This window comes from Perna viridis, chromosome 5 (genome assembly GCF_037379345.1).
Source record: "Perna viridis isolate PV_CMFRI_1.1 ecotype Kerala chromosome 5, ASM3737934v1, whole genome shotgun sequence".
Taxonomy (NCBI): domain Eukaryota; kingdom Metazoa; phylum Mollusca; class Bivalvia; order Mytilida; family Mytilidae; genus Perna; species Perna viridis.
In genome coordinates, this window is record NC_142449.1 from 22,800,308 (window position 1) to 22,816,479 (window position 16,172).

The 16,172-nt window shown below is 31.4% G+C and overlaps 2 protein-coding genes across 6 annotated transcripts in view; one reads left to right on the forward strand and one right to left on the reverse strand.

The window, feature by feature from the left end:
- The window catches only part of LOC148616545 (copine-3-like), a 34,293-nt gene extending 28,004 nt beyond the window's left edge, over positions 1 to 6,289 (reverse strand). For 2 of the 5 annotated variants that reach the window (XM_088583703.1, XM_088583701.1), the window contains exons 1-5: positions 6,157 to 6,289; positions 4,489 to 4,646; positions 3,579 to 3,758; positions 2,988 to 3,065; positions 1,138 to 1,212 (exon numbers count right to left, since the gene is read on the reverse strand). In XM_088583703.1, the coding sequence (XP_088439829.1) occupies positions 1,138 to 1,212; positions 2,988 to 3,065; positions 3,579 to 3,758; positions 4,489 to 4,632 (477 nt within the window). In that variant the 5' untranslated portion in view covers positions 4,633 to 4,646; positions 6,157 to 6,289. Of the gene's footprint in view, positions 1 to 1,137; positions 1,213 to 2,987; positions 3,066 to 3,578; positions 3,759 to 4,352; positions 4,647 to 5,313; positions 5,460 to 6,156 lie in introns of those variants that run through there. The other 3 variants (XM_088583704.1, XM_088583702.1, XM_088583705.1) reach the window with 2 other exon arrangements.
- A 216-nt stretch (positions 6,290 to 6,505) lies between these two features.
- Positions 6,506 to 14,459, forward strand: LOC148616548 (kelch-like protein 13). The gene is made up of 3 exons (XM_088583697.1): positions 6,506 to 6,696; positions 8,831 to 9,136; positions 10,039 to 14,459. The coding sequence occupies exons 2-3, from the start codon at positions 8,878 to 8,880 to the stop codon at positions 11,556 to 11,558; spliced, it is 1,779 nt and encodes a 592-aa protein (XP_088439823.1). The 5' UTR covers positions 6,506 to 6,696; positions 8,831 to 8,877; the 3' UTR covers positions 11,559 to 14,459.
- The last annotated feature ends 1,713 nt before the right edge of the window (positions 14,460 to 16,172 follow it).

Below are 16,172 nucleotides of genomic sequence, written 5' to 3' on the forward strand. Positions count from 1 at the left end.
ATAATATGATTTCAATATCAAAAATATCATGAGAAATAGCTCTTTCTATTCTTTATTACAGTATTGCAACAGTAAGTCAAATTTCATTAACATGCCAATTCTAAAATGCATCACATGAGTTCTATTTTGAAAAACAAGTAATGTTTTAAAATGAAAATTGTAAAGCTCCAGTAAGAGAAGGTCAACAATGTCACACATACATGTACAGCTTGAGCAAGTGTGGACAATATATCCAACCCCGACATGTATTAATCTTTTTAATTCAACACATCATAGATATTTTACACAGAGGGAATATGATTATAAATTTGAACTGTTTTTGTATCATTTATTAATTACAGCGACAGTAAAAAACATTTACGCTTTAAAACAAATTGAAGATACACTGTAGTAATTCAAAATGTTCATAAGTGAGTGCCATAAACAATCATCTGATGTAACATTTGATACCACAACAGTCTAAATTGGTCAAACATTCATGCTGCCCAGCAATAAAAAGGCTATGATTATTGCTGCATACTGGTGATACCATGTAATGAAATTTATTTCATATCAGAGAATGACCTGTTCTATCAGTTGATTCATAGTCATGTGGTATTCACAAATAAATTCTAAAATGTCAAGTAAGCATTGCCACATGTTAATGCCCAAGGCAATACCACACAGTAATACCCTCTTCAGATTCTTCATTGAAATACATATAATAGGTATTATCAATGAATAGACTTCCTTGGTAGGTTATATTGCAAAAAAAAATCAACATTACCCTTACCGATGACTCAAGGCATGATCCATGTTTCAGGCATTATCACTTTCTCTTACACACCTGTTAACCCTCCCACATTTGGGGAAGACTCCCATAAAACCAATGAAAAAATTTAGAATCATTAGAATCACCCAAATAAAAATGTAAAATTGGTTAAAATAACGGTGCTATATTTTCTGTGAACAACACTATAAAACTTGATTTTTACATAAAAAATCTCCCACTGAAGCCAGTGGCAACTGGGGAGAGCATCCTACATGAACTGTCCTACAGGTTAGAAGGTATGTTCTTAGATACTTGATTTATACAGGAAATGCCCCCTACATAAGCAGCTATTTTATAATTTATGGATTAAATAGTATTTCACTAACCTTATTATCCAATTTCTTTGCACTGAATGACATAAATGCCATCTCTCCTCCTTCTCTTACTTCTTCTGATTTTATCTGAAATAGCACAAAAAACAGTTGTTTTTTATATAGTACCACAATACACACAACTAATAGTAACCAGTAGTGTGTGCTCACTTTATAGCAACCAGCACTGTGTGCTCACTTTATAGCAACCAGTAGTGTGTGCTCACTTTATAGCAACCAGCACTGTGTGCTCACTTTATAGTAACCAGTAGTGTGTGCTCACTTTATAGCAATCAGCACTGTGTGCTCACTTTATAGCAACCAGTAGTGTGTGCTCACTTTATAGCAACCAGCACTGTGTGCTCACTTTATAGCAACCAGTAGTGTGTGGGCACTTTATAGCAACCAGCACTGTGTGCTCACTTTATAGCAACCAGTAGTGTGTGCTCACTTTATAGCAACCAGCACTGTGTGCTCACTTTATAGCAACCAGTAGTGTGTGCTCACTTTATAGCAACCAGCACTGTGTGCTCACTTTATAGCAACCAGTAGTGTGTGGGCACTTTATTGCAACCAGTAGTGTGTGCACACTTTTTTTCCATAGATGTAAGTGTATTAGTTTATGACTATGGCCCACAAACATCAACTTTGTTGTAATGACATTAAGATTGTACAAAGCATAATAATATATAAAAAAAATAGAAAAATAATCTTCCATGACTTCACTTCATTGAAAAGACATCACAATGGTGTTGCAATAATATGTCATATAACGAAGACTGCTGAATTGTAAATTTTGTTGATTTATTCTTGTTTTTTGACATATTGAAATCCAGAAAACTATGTCCACACCCAAGAAACAACTTTATGTTATCATATGTGATAAACTAAGTACCAGTAATGATAAATGTATTCACTATTTGTTAAATATGAAGATTTTCTGGGGTGTGGACACCATTTCTTTGCCCCAAAGGTGACAGGAAATTGACAGAATAGTACAAAAATGAAGAGAGTATCTGAATTTTAGTTAATTCCAAGTAATTCTATAGTCCTTTTAATACAAAAAGTCCTAATGTTTTCTCAGTTGTTATGGAACTAAGTCTCCAAATTCATAATAAACACTTTTATGGTAGATCATAACCTAATATTTCTAGTCGACAGATTTTCCTACATTTTCTCAAAGAGTAAACATGCTTCAGATTTCTAATGTTAAAAAATAGGTCAGCAAACTTGATTTTGAGATAACTGAGCCTTATTAAAGGCATTTTATATGGATTCTGTGGGAAATTTTTAATATTTTACAAACTTTTAAGAAACTTGTTCATAAAATTTCTTATAAATATATAGAAAGAACAATTAACTGACATTCTTTCCTACTTAAAAAAAAATTGGGGTCACAAACCTCTTTTTCTTGTAATATTAAAAAAAAACTCTCATTACATTTTAAAGAACATTTTCCCACCAATTATCTCCCCTTGAAAAAGGATTTTTTTTTTCAGTTCATATTTGTAATTTTGCCATACTTTTATGTCAAAAATTCTTTCATGATATTTTGAACATATTATTTTTACATCATTTTTAAACATTCTTAGTTAATTGAAAATCTGTATGTCTGTATAATTTTGCAAGATGACAGAAAAGAATGCTCCATATAATAGGTATTATCTATTTTAGGGCATTCAGAGTCAGTAACGCCCCTTCCCCTTCCCCATATAAAACAGAAGTGAAAGAATAACTTCAAATGAATTTCAAACGGAATTTAAACAAAACCAAGTTTTTTTTATAATTTAGGAGAATATAACTCCCCATAGTGAATATATTGTACTAGAAATATTTCGTTGTACCTTCCAGTACATAGAACTTACAGTTATTGTTGAATTAGACATATTTTCTTTTCCATTCTTCTTTTTCAATGGTGTGTAGTATGGATTCTTAGCTATTACCTGGAACATTAATTTCATTATTAGGAAATGGTTTCTAAAGCTATTCAGCTTTTTGCTTTAAACATTTCTGTCAAAAGATTTTGACCACTTACTTTTGTTTCACATAACATGACATTTAATATCTTGGTAAATTCATGGCAAATTCAATAGAATACAAATATATGACCGCTACAGACCAAGTGCACATGAAGGGTAAATGTCTGCTGCTTTCTACAAATATAGACCTACTTGCTCAGGTGTGATTTTCTATGGAAAAAGAAAACTTTGACTCAAGAAATGGACATTTTCATTCTGTTTCAGTGGCAATACGTTAATTTATTTTATGGATTACAGGTAGATTGGTAAAGCAAATGATGTTTCCAACTCAAGATCATTGGAGCTAAGATTTCTAAATGCTGGCTTAACATAGCTAAGCACAGAGATGTTCTGTCTTCAAAAAAAATATTTTTATCCAATCAAATGACAGGATTCTGTGTAAATTCAATTATCAGTAAATGAAAATCAAATGTTTACCTGGCCTAAATTACACTCAAGCATTCCTAGAAAATCATCATCTGACAGTTTAGGTGAAGTATTATCAATATCATACACTTCAAATTTCACTTTTTGGACCTCCTCAAAGAAATAATCTACCACAAAGCCTTTGGCAAACTTGGGATCATGGCAGTTCTGAATGCTTTCTGTTCGTCCAATCTGAAGAAAAAAAATAATTATGATAACAGTACAGTTCGTATTTGTACACACACACACACTTATAATATTGAAAGTTGGTTGGCAGATAGATTGATGAATGATTTCCAGTCCAATTGTTTTTTGTCATGTAACATGAGGGGTAACCAAAGCGTCTTAATTTTTAATTCATCATTGAAATGAATCAAGAACAAAAGCAGTTAAAGGCTAAGGGACATAACTCTTGAAATCAGTGATACACTTGTAACAAATTCAATTTCACCAAAGCCTATTAAGCTTTCATTTGAAACAGAATGAAATCAGTCCAAGTTAGTTTAATGCTTAAATGAAATTGATGTAAAATGCTGAATACAACCTTTCAAATGATTTGTTAGAGTTGTGTTATGATGTTATAGGCTGTCCTGTTAAACAGAAAGGACAAGTAAAACTACCATTCAGACAAGACAAAGTTAAATTATACTTGCTCGAAAGACAACTAAATTTAATGTTCTTTTTAACAAGTATTAAGATATGGACGACCTTGTTTTCAATTAGGAGAAGTTAAGTTTTCATCAGCTTCCCTAATTGGACAAGGTTTACAAAATGTTGATGTCATACCTTAATGATGAATAGCAAAAATAGTTGTATTGATCAGTTCAGGGTATGTACTTTCAAAATAATCAGTTTAATCAGCTGCTATTGCTATTGGGCCTGAAACTGACACTTTCCCTCAAACCAGCTGTGGTTTGCCTACCTCCTCCCATTTGCCTTGTTGTTGCAAATAGAAAACAACACATGGGTCTGACTTTGAAGTTGAGTCTTTCTTTACAAGATGCTGACATTCTATGTGTAATTCTACTTTAGAAACAGGTCCACTGGCTGTTGTTGGTGGATTCATCTTTCAAGTGACCACTTGAAACAAATAAAACAAGTGGAGAAAGTTATATATGGACAAGTACAAATGGGGAAAAAACTTAAGTTACAATGTACAATGTATTTCACCAGTTAATACCATCCAAAAAAATCAACATTTTTTTTATCGACAAAAGCAATGCCATTTTACCACAATCTTAAAGGTGAATGCAAAAAAAAAATATTATAAAAAAAAACACTCAACAGACTGTACCCAATTATGATGGTATACATGTACAGTTATATTAAAATACCTGGTGATGAAAAGTTGGTATATTTCCCAAGGTAATGATAAATCTATTATCTTGCACTATATGTTTTTTGTTGAATAAAACATACTTTACCACAATCGTTTGTCCTTTTTTAAATTTCCTAGAGTATTAAATTTTCAGGCTTCAGCCAGAAGGATCAATTTAAAGTTTCTTCTTTTTGTAAGAAAACTTGCATTAAATTATTTAAATTGATCTATTCACAAAAGTGGGTTTAGGAACAAATATTCCAATGAAAAAAAAAAGATAAACAACTATGATGACAATACCATTTTATGATACATATTAAAATCAAAAAGTATCAAACAATATATGCACCAGAAGTGAAACACGAAAACAAGAAGGAAGGAAATGAGACTTAACATTTCCTCTTAATTCTTAGCTTAATGTTTACATACTTTACCGATACTTTAAAAGTATTCTTCAGCAGCAACAATTGATTATTTTCCCAATTGAATTTTTATGACATGCATGTAAGATAACGTTTGTATTCATAATCACACATCATCTTTTTGTAGTCATTGAGGAAGTGAGATACACCTTCTTCACTCCTCAAGTCAAAAGTTCAAATCAGATAAATTATAATTAAGATCAACTAGACCCAAAAATGCCTAGACCTTCATTAGTAACATTTATTTGTCTGCACATAAATATGTTCAATATGTATATAAATATTAAGCAAGTTAAAAAATGCTACAGTGGGGTTGAAAATTTCTCAAAATAATGTACTTATAAAAGAAAAATGTAGGAAAAAAATAATAAAATATCTCCACAATATAAGATCTATATTTCCAATATGTGTACCAATACAGTGCAAAATTTGAAGAATATTGATCTAATACTTTTTAAGATACAAATTAAACAAGGAAGACATGTACAGCCTATGACATAAAGTTACATAAAATTACTAAGTCCAACATGCTTTAGCCTAAAAATGAAGTACAACATTGAAAAATATTGGTTTAGTTCTTTTTGAGTTACAGAATACATGAGGCCCCAGTGAAAATTCATACATATGTAAGAAAAAAATTGGGCCTCCCTTTCGTCTTTAAATAATTTTTTTTATGACTGTATTTAATTTAACACAAAATTAAAATCCATTTTCATGAGGCCTGTTTTCCTCATTCTTGAAAACAAATTTTATTCAATAACTTTAATCGTTTGCATTGAACGCTATTGAGTATTGCATTTTCCGTGTCAGTGTTGGAGAAATAATTAATACTTAAATATAACTGTCTTACCAGGAAGTTATTTGATGTATAAGGAAGCCCTTCAGTGTTTTTTTCTCTTTCCTGATTTGGCCAGTTTTTTGGTTTTTTTTTGTTTTTTGTTTGTTTTGAGTTGTTCCCCTTTTTATTGGGTAGCAAAATTAAAGATTTCAAATACGATCTTGTCCAGTCCAAAGAGAAATTTATGATTATTTTCATATTTTGTTTAATGTGTAAATAAATGTAACATACATTAACCATTTTCAAAACTAAAGAATTAGCCATCTTGATGATAACTTACAGCGCAAAGGGGAGAATCATTTTCGGGCTACTCGCCCTAAAACAGTCTGAGTTCGAAGTCAAACTAATAGATTTAGCAAAAAATATTTGGCAGATGTTTTTGTTTTGATTACTTCACTTGTTATGTCAGCTGATAATTGAAAATAGTTTTTTTTAAATATTTTAGCTCACATTTAGGCAAGCAGTGTTATAGGCCTAATACGTTCAATAGTCTTGGAAGTATTATAAGTTTTGGGTATGGGTGAATCATCAATTGCTTAATAATATAGCTAAGTAAGTGTCAATACAACTATTACAAGGTATATTTAAGAAAATTTTGAGAAATGCAAATTGAATGCGTCCATATCAAGCACAGGCACTTTTTAACATTATTATCCCCTTCATGTAAAGGGAAGGGAAAGGGATAAAACTTTTGAAACTAGTGCCAGTGTTATCAATTCCCTGGCCTAACAGTGACACCCCTAAGTACAAATATAGTATATCACTTATACATGTACATGTATCTAATGTTACATTTTGTACAAATTAAAGTATGCAAATATTGCTTAAATACACACATAATTGAATTTAGAAATTCATGGATATAAATATAATGAGACACAATAACATTCATTTTTGTAAGATATTTAAATCATATAAAATTCATAAAAGTTCATATATAATTGATGAATTCTTTCTTTCATTTTTATTGTCATATTGTCACCTTAAGAAACATAAAAGTTATTCCTTTTTGTTCGCATAGAAAATATTAAAAGCATTAATCAATGATAGTCAGATGATAGTGGTTATCAGACACATCACCTTTTGTTGTGAAAGTCATATGACTCTTCAAGATAGAAAAAAAACACCTCTATTTGTCAAAACTAGGCATAGTTGGCAGAAATTAATTTGTTATTCTGGAAAACTAAAGTAAGCTCTCTGCATTCTTGAATTTTGAACAAAATCATAAACTTACACTTTCATGAGAGAGAAAAGGAAAATTATTCAAGCATACAAATATATATATTCTGAGTATACATGAAACACATCTTTTAAGTTATGACACATGATATTAACTACACCAAAAATACCAGGATACAATGTTAAAAAACGATATACCAAAGCAAGGGAACTAAAATTATCAATAGTTTAATTTGATGAAACTACAAACAAGTTATTTTTCTCTTCATTTAATTTTGTTATTAGTGGATATAACTGATTTAAAGTAAAGACAGTTACAATACAAACTTATTCCTATTATTTAAAGCTTGAAATAATCGTTTCTGCTCCATTCCGTTCCAAAGGTAACAAGCTCCGCCTGCTTTAATCTTTAATGTTTATTATGTTTAAAAATTGTTTTCTAATATGATCACATGATGATAATATGATCAAGTTTATTACATTTGTGAATTTCATCTTCGGTTTCTGAAGAACATAGTTTTACAAAGTTTTTGGTTGGCCTGAAGACATACAATGTATATAATACCTCTTTTCTATTTCAAGATTATGGTTACTGATTCTAAATTTTTTTAATTGTTTTTCTTTTTTTTTATAATCTCCACATTCTAAATATATTCCAAATGGAAATCTATGGGTTCTGATTTTATTGCCATGATTTTGGTTTTGATAAGCACAAAATACCAACATTTAAAAAAAAAATTTCATGTAATGTTTTTAAAACTAATCTTTTATTTGAATTTTCAGTAATAAATTTGCTTTCTGGTATGCCTATAAATTCTTGTATAACCTGAATACAACTAATCCATGATGATTTTTTATCCTTTGATAATTGTTTAGATGTAAGGAAAGCTTGGGTGATGTGTTCATTATCATTAAATTATAATCTGGCTTAATATGATAATATACATTGTATTTAAAATAACCTCGCTCATTATTGACTTAATTCTCCCTTAATACCAATGATTGTTGCCCTTTTATTTACTGCAAGTAAATATTTACACATTTTCTCACTGTAAATCAGAGCATAATTTTTAGTAATAACAATTGTTAAATTCATTAAGTTTGTCACTTCGAAAACTACCCCATATATCACCGGAATATAAAACTGGTTTAACAGTGTAATCAAAAACGTGAATAAGTGTCTTTAATTTTTTTTTTTTTTTTTTTTTTATCATTAAAACATTTAATCATCCTAAAATCAGCTTTTAGACTTTTTTTTATAGAGGTCTTTCTAAAAGTGTGCACCGTGAGTTCTGCCATACTTCAAATGTTATTTTACTGTCACAAGCAGCTCCAGCAATATACTTTTCAAAATAAATATTGGAACAATAACAGTTCTCTGTGGAAAGTGGGAAAATTTTACACATGACCTATGATGTACACAAATGCACACCAAAGGTTTTAGCATAATTGACAAAAAGCTATGTTGTGATTTAGATAATATGATTAATGCTAGTTTTTTTTTTAGGCGGGTTAGGTCCTGAACAACGGACTCACAAGAACAATCTAGCTAAGATGCCATTGTCTCCAAGGAAACAACCACGTCCATCAACATCTGCTACTGCAATCAATGAGCCTCCCTGTGAAGAACTTGACAATATCAGTATGTCACTGGTTGCCAAGAATTACTGTTCCAAAGTCATGAAGGGCTTGCATGATTTGAGAAAAGGGGGTATACTGTGTGACTACTCTTTGTGTGCAGATGGTGCTAGATTTCTTGTTCATAAGGCTGTGATGGCTGCTTGCAGTGATTACTTTCAAGTAATGCTTACAGGTAGGTGTACAAGTACATGTACCTTTTTTATTTATTTTTTTGAAATCATCTCCAATAAGAAACACTTTTATAGATATACATTGTACAGTCATGAAAATGAAACCTATCTAAACAAATAACCTGGGGAAATCAGACGTCTTCTGAAGACCCTTTATATCAGTTTCAAAACTTTTTGAACCTTCATAAACCAAATACTTGTCTTAACCAAACAAAGTTCTCAAAGCAAAAGGGGTTCAGTTTAGACAGGTTTCACTGTACGTCTATTATACATGTACAAGTATCTTTAACAACAAAATGAAGATTTTCAGACATACTGTGAAAGTACTATTGTTCATGGGATACCAATTTTTGTGGTTTTCACAGGTAAACAAAAATATGGTTCCCTACGAAAAGGAGATTTCCATTGACATGTATTCTGAAAACCACAAATTCAAGAATCTATGAGCTTGTGTTTCTTCCCTTATCCACGAAAATTGGTATCCACGTATAAAGTACTTTTACACTACCCAGTATAGAGTGGGATAAGAATACATGTACATACACTATATACTTGCAATGTGCTCAAATTATAATAATATTTTAATAAGTTCATAAAGCATAAACAAAAAAAAACATGATTATATTAACTTTAAGAAAAAAAACAGTTACCAGGACACAATTATTAAAGATTTTCATGTGAAATCCTTATATATACATAGATTGTGCACAAAATTTAATTCAATTCTATATTTATTGTTATTATCATACAATTTTGTATGCTTCCAATAGGTATTTCCCTGGAATGACATGTCTATTTTATCATCAACCAAGTTAATGAAATGATGATTTTCTTTTTTCAAATTAAACATTTGGGCTCTTTTTAAAAAAAGTTTTGTCTAATTATAATATAATTATTGTTGTAGGTAACATGAGAGAAAGTAGAGAAGATAGTGTTGACTTGAAGGGTATAACAGGATGTGGTCTAGAGATAATCATAGACTTTGCTTATACTGGTGTGCTGGAACTTAACTCTGATAATGTTGAGGAAGTTTTGGCTGCTGCTACACACCTACAAATTACTGATGCTGTGATTCTGTGTAGTAAATATCTAGAATCATCCATTACTGTTGGAAATTGTGTTGATATTTTGAATCTCGCTGAGCTTTACAGCCTCTCAGCTCTTACTGCCATTGCTAAAAAATTCATTTTAGGCAATTTTGAAACGGTTTCAGACACTGACCAGTATTACACACTGTCAACAACACAGCTTTCTTTTTTACTGCAAGAAAATAGTCTGAACATCACATCAGAGTATCTTCTCTTTCAAACACTGCTGAAATGGATTGAATACAATCCAGTAGAAAGGGAGAGTACTGTTCCTTTACTTATGAAAAATATCAGACTTCCTTTGCTTTCTGGCGAAGAGCTTGTGGAAAAAGTGAGTCAAGTTCCCATCATGCAACAGAATCGTGAATGTAACCAGCTACTGACAGATGCCAAGGATTATCACATTGTTGTTGGTAAACAGTCAATGCTACAGACACAAAGAACTCAAGTCAGATCTGATATGAAATCTATCGTGATGTGCCATGCACAAAATCTGGAACACTATACATTGAAAACAAAGAGACGTGACTATCTACGAGACACTATTGTGCCATTATACAATCCTGCTGTAGTTGTTGTAGACAATTTTATGTACACATGCGGTGGAAAGTATGATAGTAGTCAGAATGAAATCGCAACTGCAAGATGCTTCAGATATGATGCTAGGTTTGATAGATGGTATGACTTGGCAGCCATGAATGAGCCTCGCAAAGATTTTGTTTTGGTGGCTGTGGATCACAAATTGTATGCCATAGCTGGTCAAGATGAAAATAAAGTGATGTACACAATGGAGTGTTTTGACATTGCTAAGAATGAATGGGAGTTTAAGTGTCCCCTTGATAGACACTTGTATGGACATGCTGGTGCAGTATGCCTGAACAAAATTTATGTTTCTGGTGGCCAAACACTTACAGGGAGCACAAAAAAGTTCTTATGCTATGATCCAAATCTTGACAACTGGGAAGAGAAAGCATCCATGTTACAGATGAGGATGAACCACTCTATGGCAGAAGTACAAAATAATTTGTATGTGATTGGTGGAAATGTTGAGGACAATTATGGTTTCCCGGTGCCTGTGATAGCCATAGAAAGATATTGCCCTGTTGCCAATCAGTGGACATTATGTCAGCGAAGCTTGAACATTCGAGAAGCTGGAATGTGTATGATTGACAATAAAATTTATGTTGTTGGTGGTATAAATGGTGAACACTATCTTTCTACCTTGATTCAGTTGTATGATCCACTGAAAGATGAGATAGGTATTGTAGAAAGTTTTAGCACCAGAATCTATGGAAGATCATGTGCTGTACTTGTCTTGCCTAGGTGTTATGTTTAGAATGCTTGTTTTGTCACGTTTTAATTTATAAGACAGTACAGTATACACAGTGTACCTAAATGAAGATCATTCAAAGATAATGAAAAAAGTACAAAGTGTGATAAGGTCCATGTTTGCCCCCCCTAGACTGGAAATTTAGAAATTTGATATGGAGATTTTTTTCTGTTGTATAATGATAAATGAATGATTTAGCATGTACTACTACATTTGTAAATGTGTCTACTTTCAATGGTTGAAAATATGTTATTCCAAATTTGGCAAATATGCTTATTTTCTATGAAATATGCTGAAATTTGACACTTTTTGGAGCATTTTTGCAATTTTTGAGTTATTGTTTATGATTTCTAAATGCTTCTTTTGGCAGATCTTAGGCTTCCATAAAGCTAAATATTTAAAATCACTTTAAAAAATCGATTTATTCACTAAACAGTGTCATTTACTTCCAACGTTTTTTTCTACATGGCTTATTGTATGTGGTACTTTATAGTCTGGTGGAAATGAGTGCTGCAGCTTTTGAAAAATGCAGGGTAATTCAGGGAAAAGAGGGTACTCAAGCATGTTAGAGGCCAATTTGAAGGCTCATCAGGGAAGTGTTAACTTATATAAAGAGAAAATTAACAGAAAAGGGCAGGGTGCTTAAAAACCTAGGGCCTTTGAAGCACATCATATTAAAATAAGGGGTCCAATTAAATAAATAAATAAAAATAAATTATTTATGTATATAAATAAATTTTCATCATAAACCAGAAACTTCTATTTTTTGATAAATCATTTAAATGATTGTTAGGTTGTTATTAATTTGATCCTCAGTACATTGCATTGTAATGTCGGTACCAGATATGATGTAAATTGTATTGATTTATTATATCCCCCAAAAAGTTAAAAAAAATCACTAGTTATCTACCGGTAATACATTCTTTAGCATTCTATCAAATTTGATAATCACAATTCTGTTAAAATTCTGTTCGTGGATGATCAAATGCATCATGCCATACTTTTACCTTTGTAACCTTTCATGATAGGAATAGTTTCTGATTGTTTGATAATTTTTTTTAATTTAGAAGATAACCCATTGATCATGGGTTCAACCTGCTGTGCTAAAGGTAGGAGGCAAGCTTAATTTTATACAGTGCATTGATTCTACGGTCTCACTAACCACTTCTATCGTTTCCATTACTTTACATGTTAAAAAAGTAATTTTCAAAGTTTCACTGTGAATTCCCAGGACAAATGACATCTTAAAGTTGCATACCATTGCGAAGCTTGGATAATATCATTATTCAAAATCATTATGCCAATGGTATGATGATTATAGAAATTCTTCACAAAATTTACTTGAATAAATAATACTGAAAATCCACATCTTTACATTTTCTGCTAACTGACAGCATGGAGGTAAATTACACATGTAAACAATATTCATACACTTTTGTAGTAAATTACATACATTGTATATGGTTTTAAAGTATACATTCTCTGCTTTATTTTGACTAGTTATAATCAGAATACACACAAATAATGCACTTACAATGCATAAGTCTAGGTTCAGTGTGTTTTTGGTACTACATAGGGGTGGCCATTTGACCCGGAAATGGTTAGTGAGACCTATCCTATTTGGTATGGAGTTTAGGAATTTTAGTCTTCTACAGTTTGTATATATGGAAGAGTATCATGCAGGCTTTTGCAGGGTATCTACATTCTCACTTTCGCTATTAGTTTTCATTGAAGAAACATACCCTTGCAATGGTATAGACCTGTTTGTTATAAGTATGAAGATATTTTGAAAGTCACATTCAGTGGAGGGTCCAGATTTTTAGGGTACGGAAATGTAAATAAAATAAGAATTACCAGTAGGTAAAAAATCAAGATTTCATCTTAAAAAAAAATCAAAATGGGGGGAGGGGAGGGGGAAATGTCCCCTCTGGGTCTGCCACTGGCATTACATGTATTCCTTTGGTAATTTTGAATTTTTAATAATCAGCTTTCATTTTTGTCCATCCATTTTTTTTGGCAATTAACTTAGTTTTCAATGGATGGATTGATTCAAGTTTGGTGTGTGGCTTTATGTAGATGGAGCATACATTGTAATATTTTGTTTGCTATCCATTATGAACTACATAGTCATTTTTCATTTTTTCACTACATGAAATGATGAAGAAAATTTCTCAGCTCCCTATGGATGGATTGATTTCAGATTTGATGTGTGGCTTGATATAAACGGACATACACTATAAGTGCTGTCAAAAAAATCATGTAGGGATGTATTTTTTTGTCTATTAATGACTGTAAGAACCAGACAATGGATGGACCATGGTATGAAAAAACCCACCACTTTGACATTGTAAATTGGACTATTATTATCATTAGGATAAAGACATGGTTTTCCTTAACATGCTGTTTAACTGAGTTAATTTCATCAAATTGCTTTGCAAATTAACATTCCACAGGCAGATCCTAAATTTTCTAACATTTCCTAATATGTCAAGTGATGCAGAAATCATTTCAAGTAGAGAAGACTTCCTTGAATGAAATTATAGGGCTAAATTGGTTGGGTTTTTTTTATACATGCGAGATTAGTATTTTGTCTGATTCTTACAAAGTTTTGTACTCAAAGCTGTACTTCATGCAACAAAAGGTACTGCATTAATAGTATTTACTCTTTCTATGAATAATTTTCCTAGTTGTGTAATAATTTTAAGCCACATTTTTTTCATATTTTTGTGTCTTTATTGTAAATTGAAAGACTTTGTACATGAAGTGTGGAAGTGTCATAATGCATGCATTCAAGTTACTAGTCAGTGAAATTTTGAAAAAAAATGTACCTTTTTCTAGAGCAGGTCTTGAATATGTATTTATTTTTGTTGCGAAGGCTTGTTATGTAATAATAAAAATAAGAATTTATTATATTGGATGATATATATATATTTATATTTGCTATGTAAAACTTAGGAGGGAGACAGCAAAGAGAAGATACAGAAAAAAAAACTTCTGCAGTATTTGTTTTTTATTATCAGGAATCTGTGCTTAAATCAACAATAACAGATCAAATAACTGTAAAAAAAAATAATTTAAAATACATGTACAAGATATTTTCATTGAAACAAATTCGTTCATTAAGTAGATATATATATATATATATATTTTTTTTTTTTTTTTGTTGTAAATAAATCTTGGTTGACTGTAAAATATGTAGATATTATTATACATGGTTCTGATGGAACCTTCTGACAAGTACCGGTAATGCAGGTGAATTTTACAATTTTCTTTGAATATAGACCTTTTTGTTTTTAAGGCACTTAAATTAACCTTCAATGAATTCATGTGAATAACTTTAAAACAAAAAAAAATACACTCTAAAATAATAAAAAAAAACAGCCCCTTATATGTAAATCTTAACCAATAAAATGCTTCACAGGATGCAGCTTGATATGACCACAGTGGTGAACAGTTTGGGCAAATATGGATAGTGTTATTAAATGTTTGTCACAGAATGAAATTCTGATATGGAATGAAAATGTTACCACTTAAATATTTCACTTATCTGACCTGATTTCGATAACTAAGCGCTAAACAGTAGGTTGCATGCCATGTTGTTCTAAGAATACTCCTACTCAACATGGAAAGGAGGGAGACACTGAGGCTATGAAGTATATGAAATGGTAACATGAAGTCGATGAGCAAGGAACCTGAAAAGAGGTGACATGGTTGAATCATCATGCAAAAGCAATATATCAAATATCTAAGCATTCCCTTAAATAGAAGCAGAGAAATATGTTACGAAGTGTAAATGATGGATAGATGGACAAGTTGATTGAAATATAACCCCAAACAAGTCTAGGAGTACCAGTGGTTTCATTTATGTAAGGCCACATGGGACAAATCTTTGATATTATGATCATATTAGTTAAGACCTAATAGTGTTAATGATACAATTAAAAAGACAAATTTCCTTCCTGAGTATTTATCAAGTTTAGATATACAACTTACAACACTTTGAAAAATTTTTAATTTCATAAAAGGCAGGTTATGATGAGGCTCCTTTTTGGCTCTTATTCCCAAACAATACATGTAACATAGTGAAAATTAATCCTTGTTTTCCTCATACTGCATGGCACCCTGCAATGTAATTTCAAGGAAATCTTATTGTCAGGACATCAGAAAAATGCTTGTTTCTGACCCCTTTTTGGGTCACTCATCTGAAATGGTTAAAGTCACACCCCAATTAATCCTTGCTTTCCTTTGGTGGTGTGGCACCTTATGTTACAATTTCAAAGAGTTCCAATCAGTTTTACTAAAGTTATTATCTAAACTTAAAAAATGTTTGGTTTCTGGTCCCTTTTGGGCTCTCATTCTTTTATAGCTAAAGTCACAACCCCCAAATTCAATTACAACTCTCTTTTTGTAGGATGACACATTGCGGTAAAATTTAGAACAGATCTATTCACATTTACTCAAGTTACTGTCAAAACATGAACACTGAATTTATCTGGCCCCTTTTTGTCCAGTCATTCCAAAAAAATCAATCTAACCCTTCCTTAAGTAGTATGGCAATTTGTTCTCTAATATCAAAGAGATCCATTCACTTGAGGCCAAGTTATTGTCCAGATAATGTCA

Coding starts and splice junctions, on each gene's coding strand:
- LOC148616548 (XM_088583697.1), top strand. CDS start 8,878: ATGCCATTGTCTCCAAGGAAACAACCACGTCCATCAACATCTGCTACT. Junction 9,137..10,038: donor CTTTCAAGTAATGCTTACAG/GTAGGTGTACAA, acceptor TTATTGTTGTAG/GTAACATGAGAGAAAGTAGA.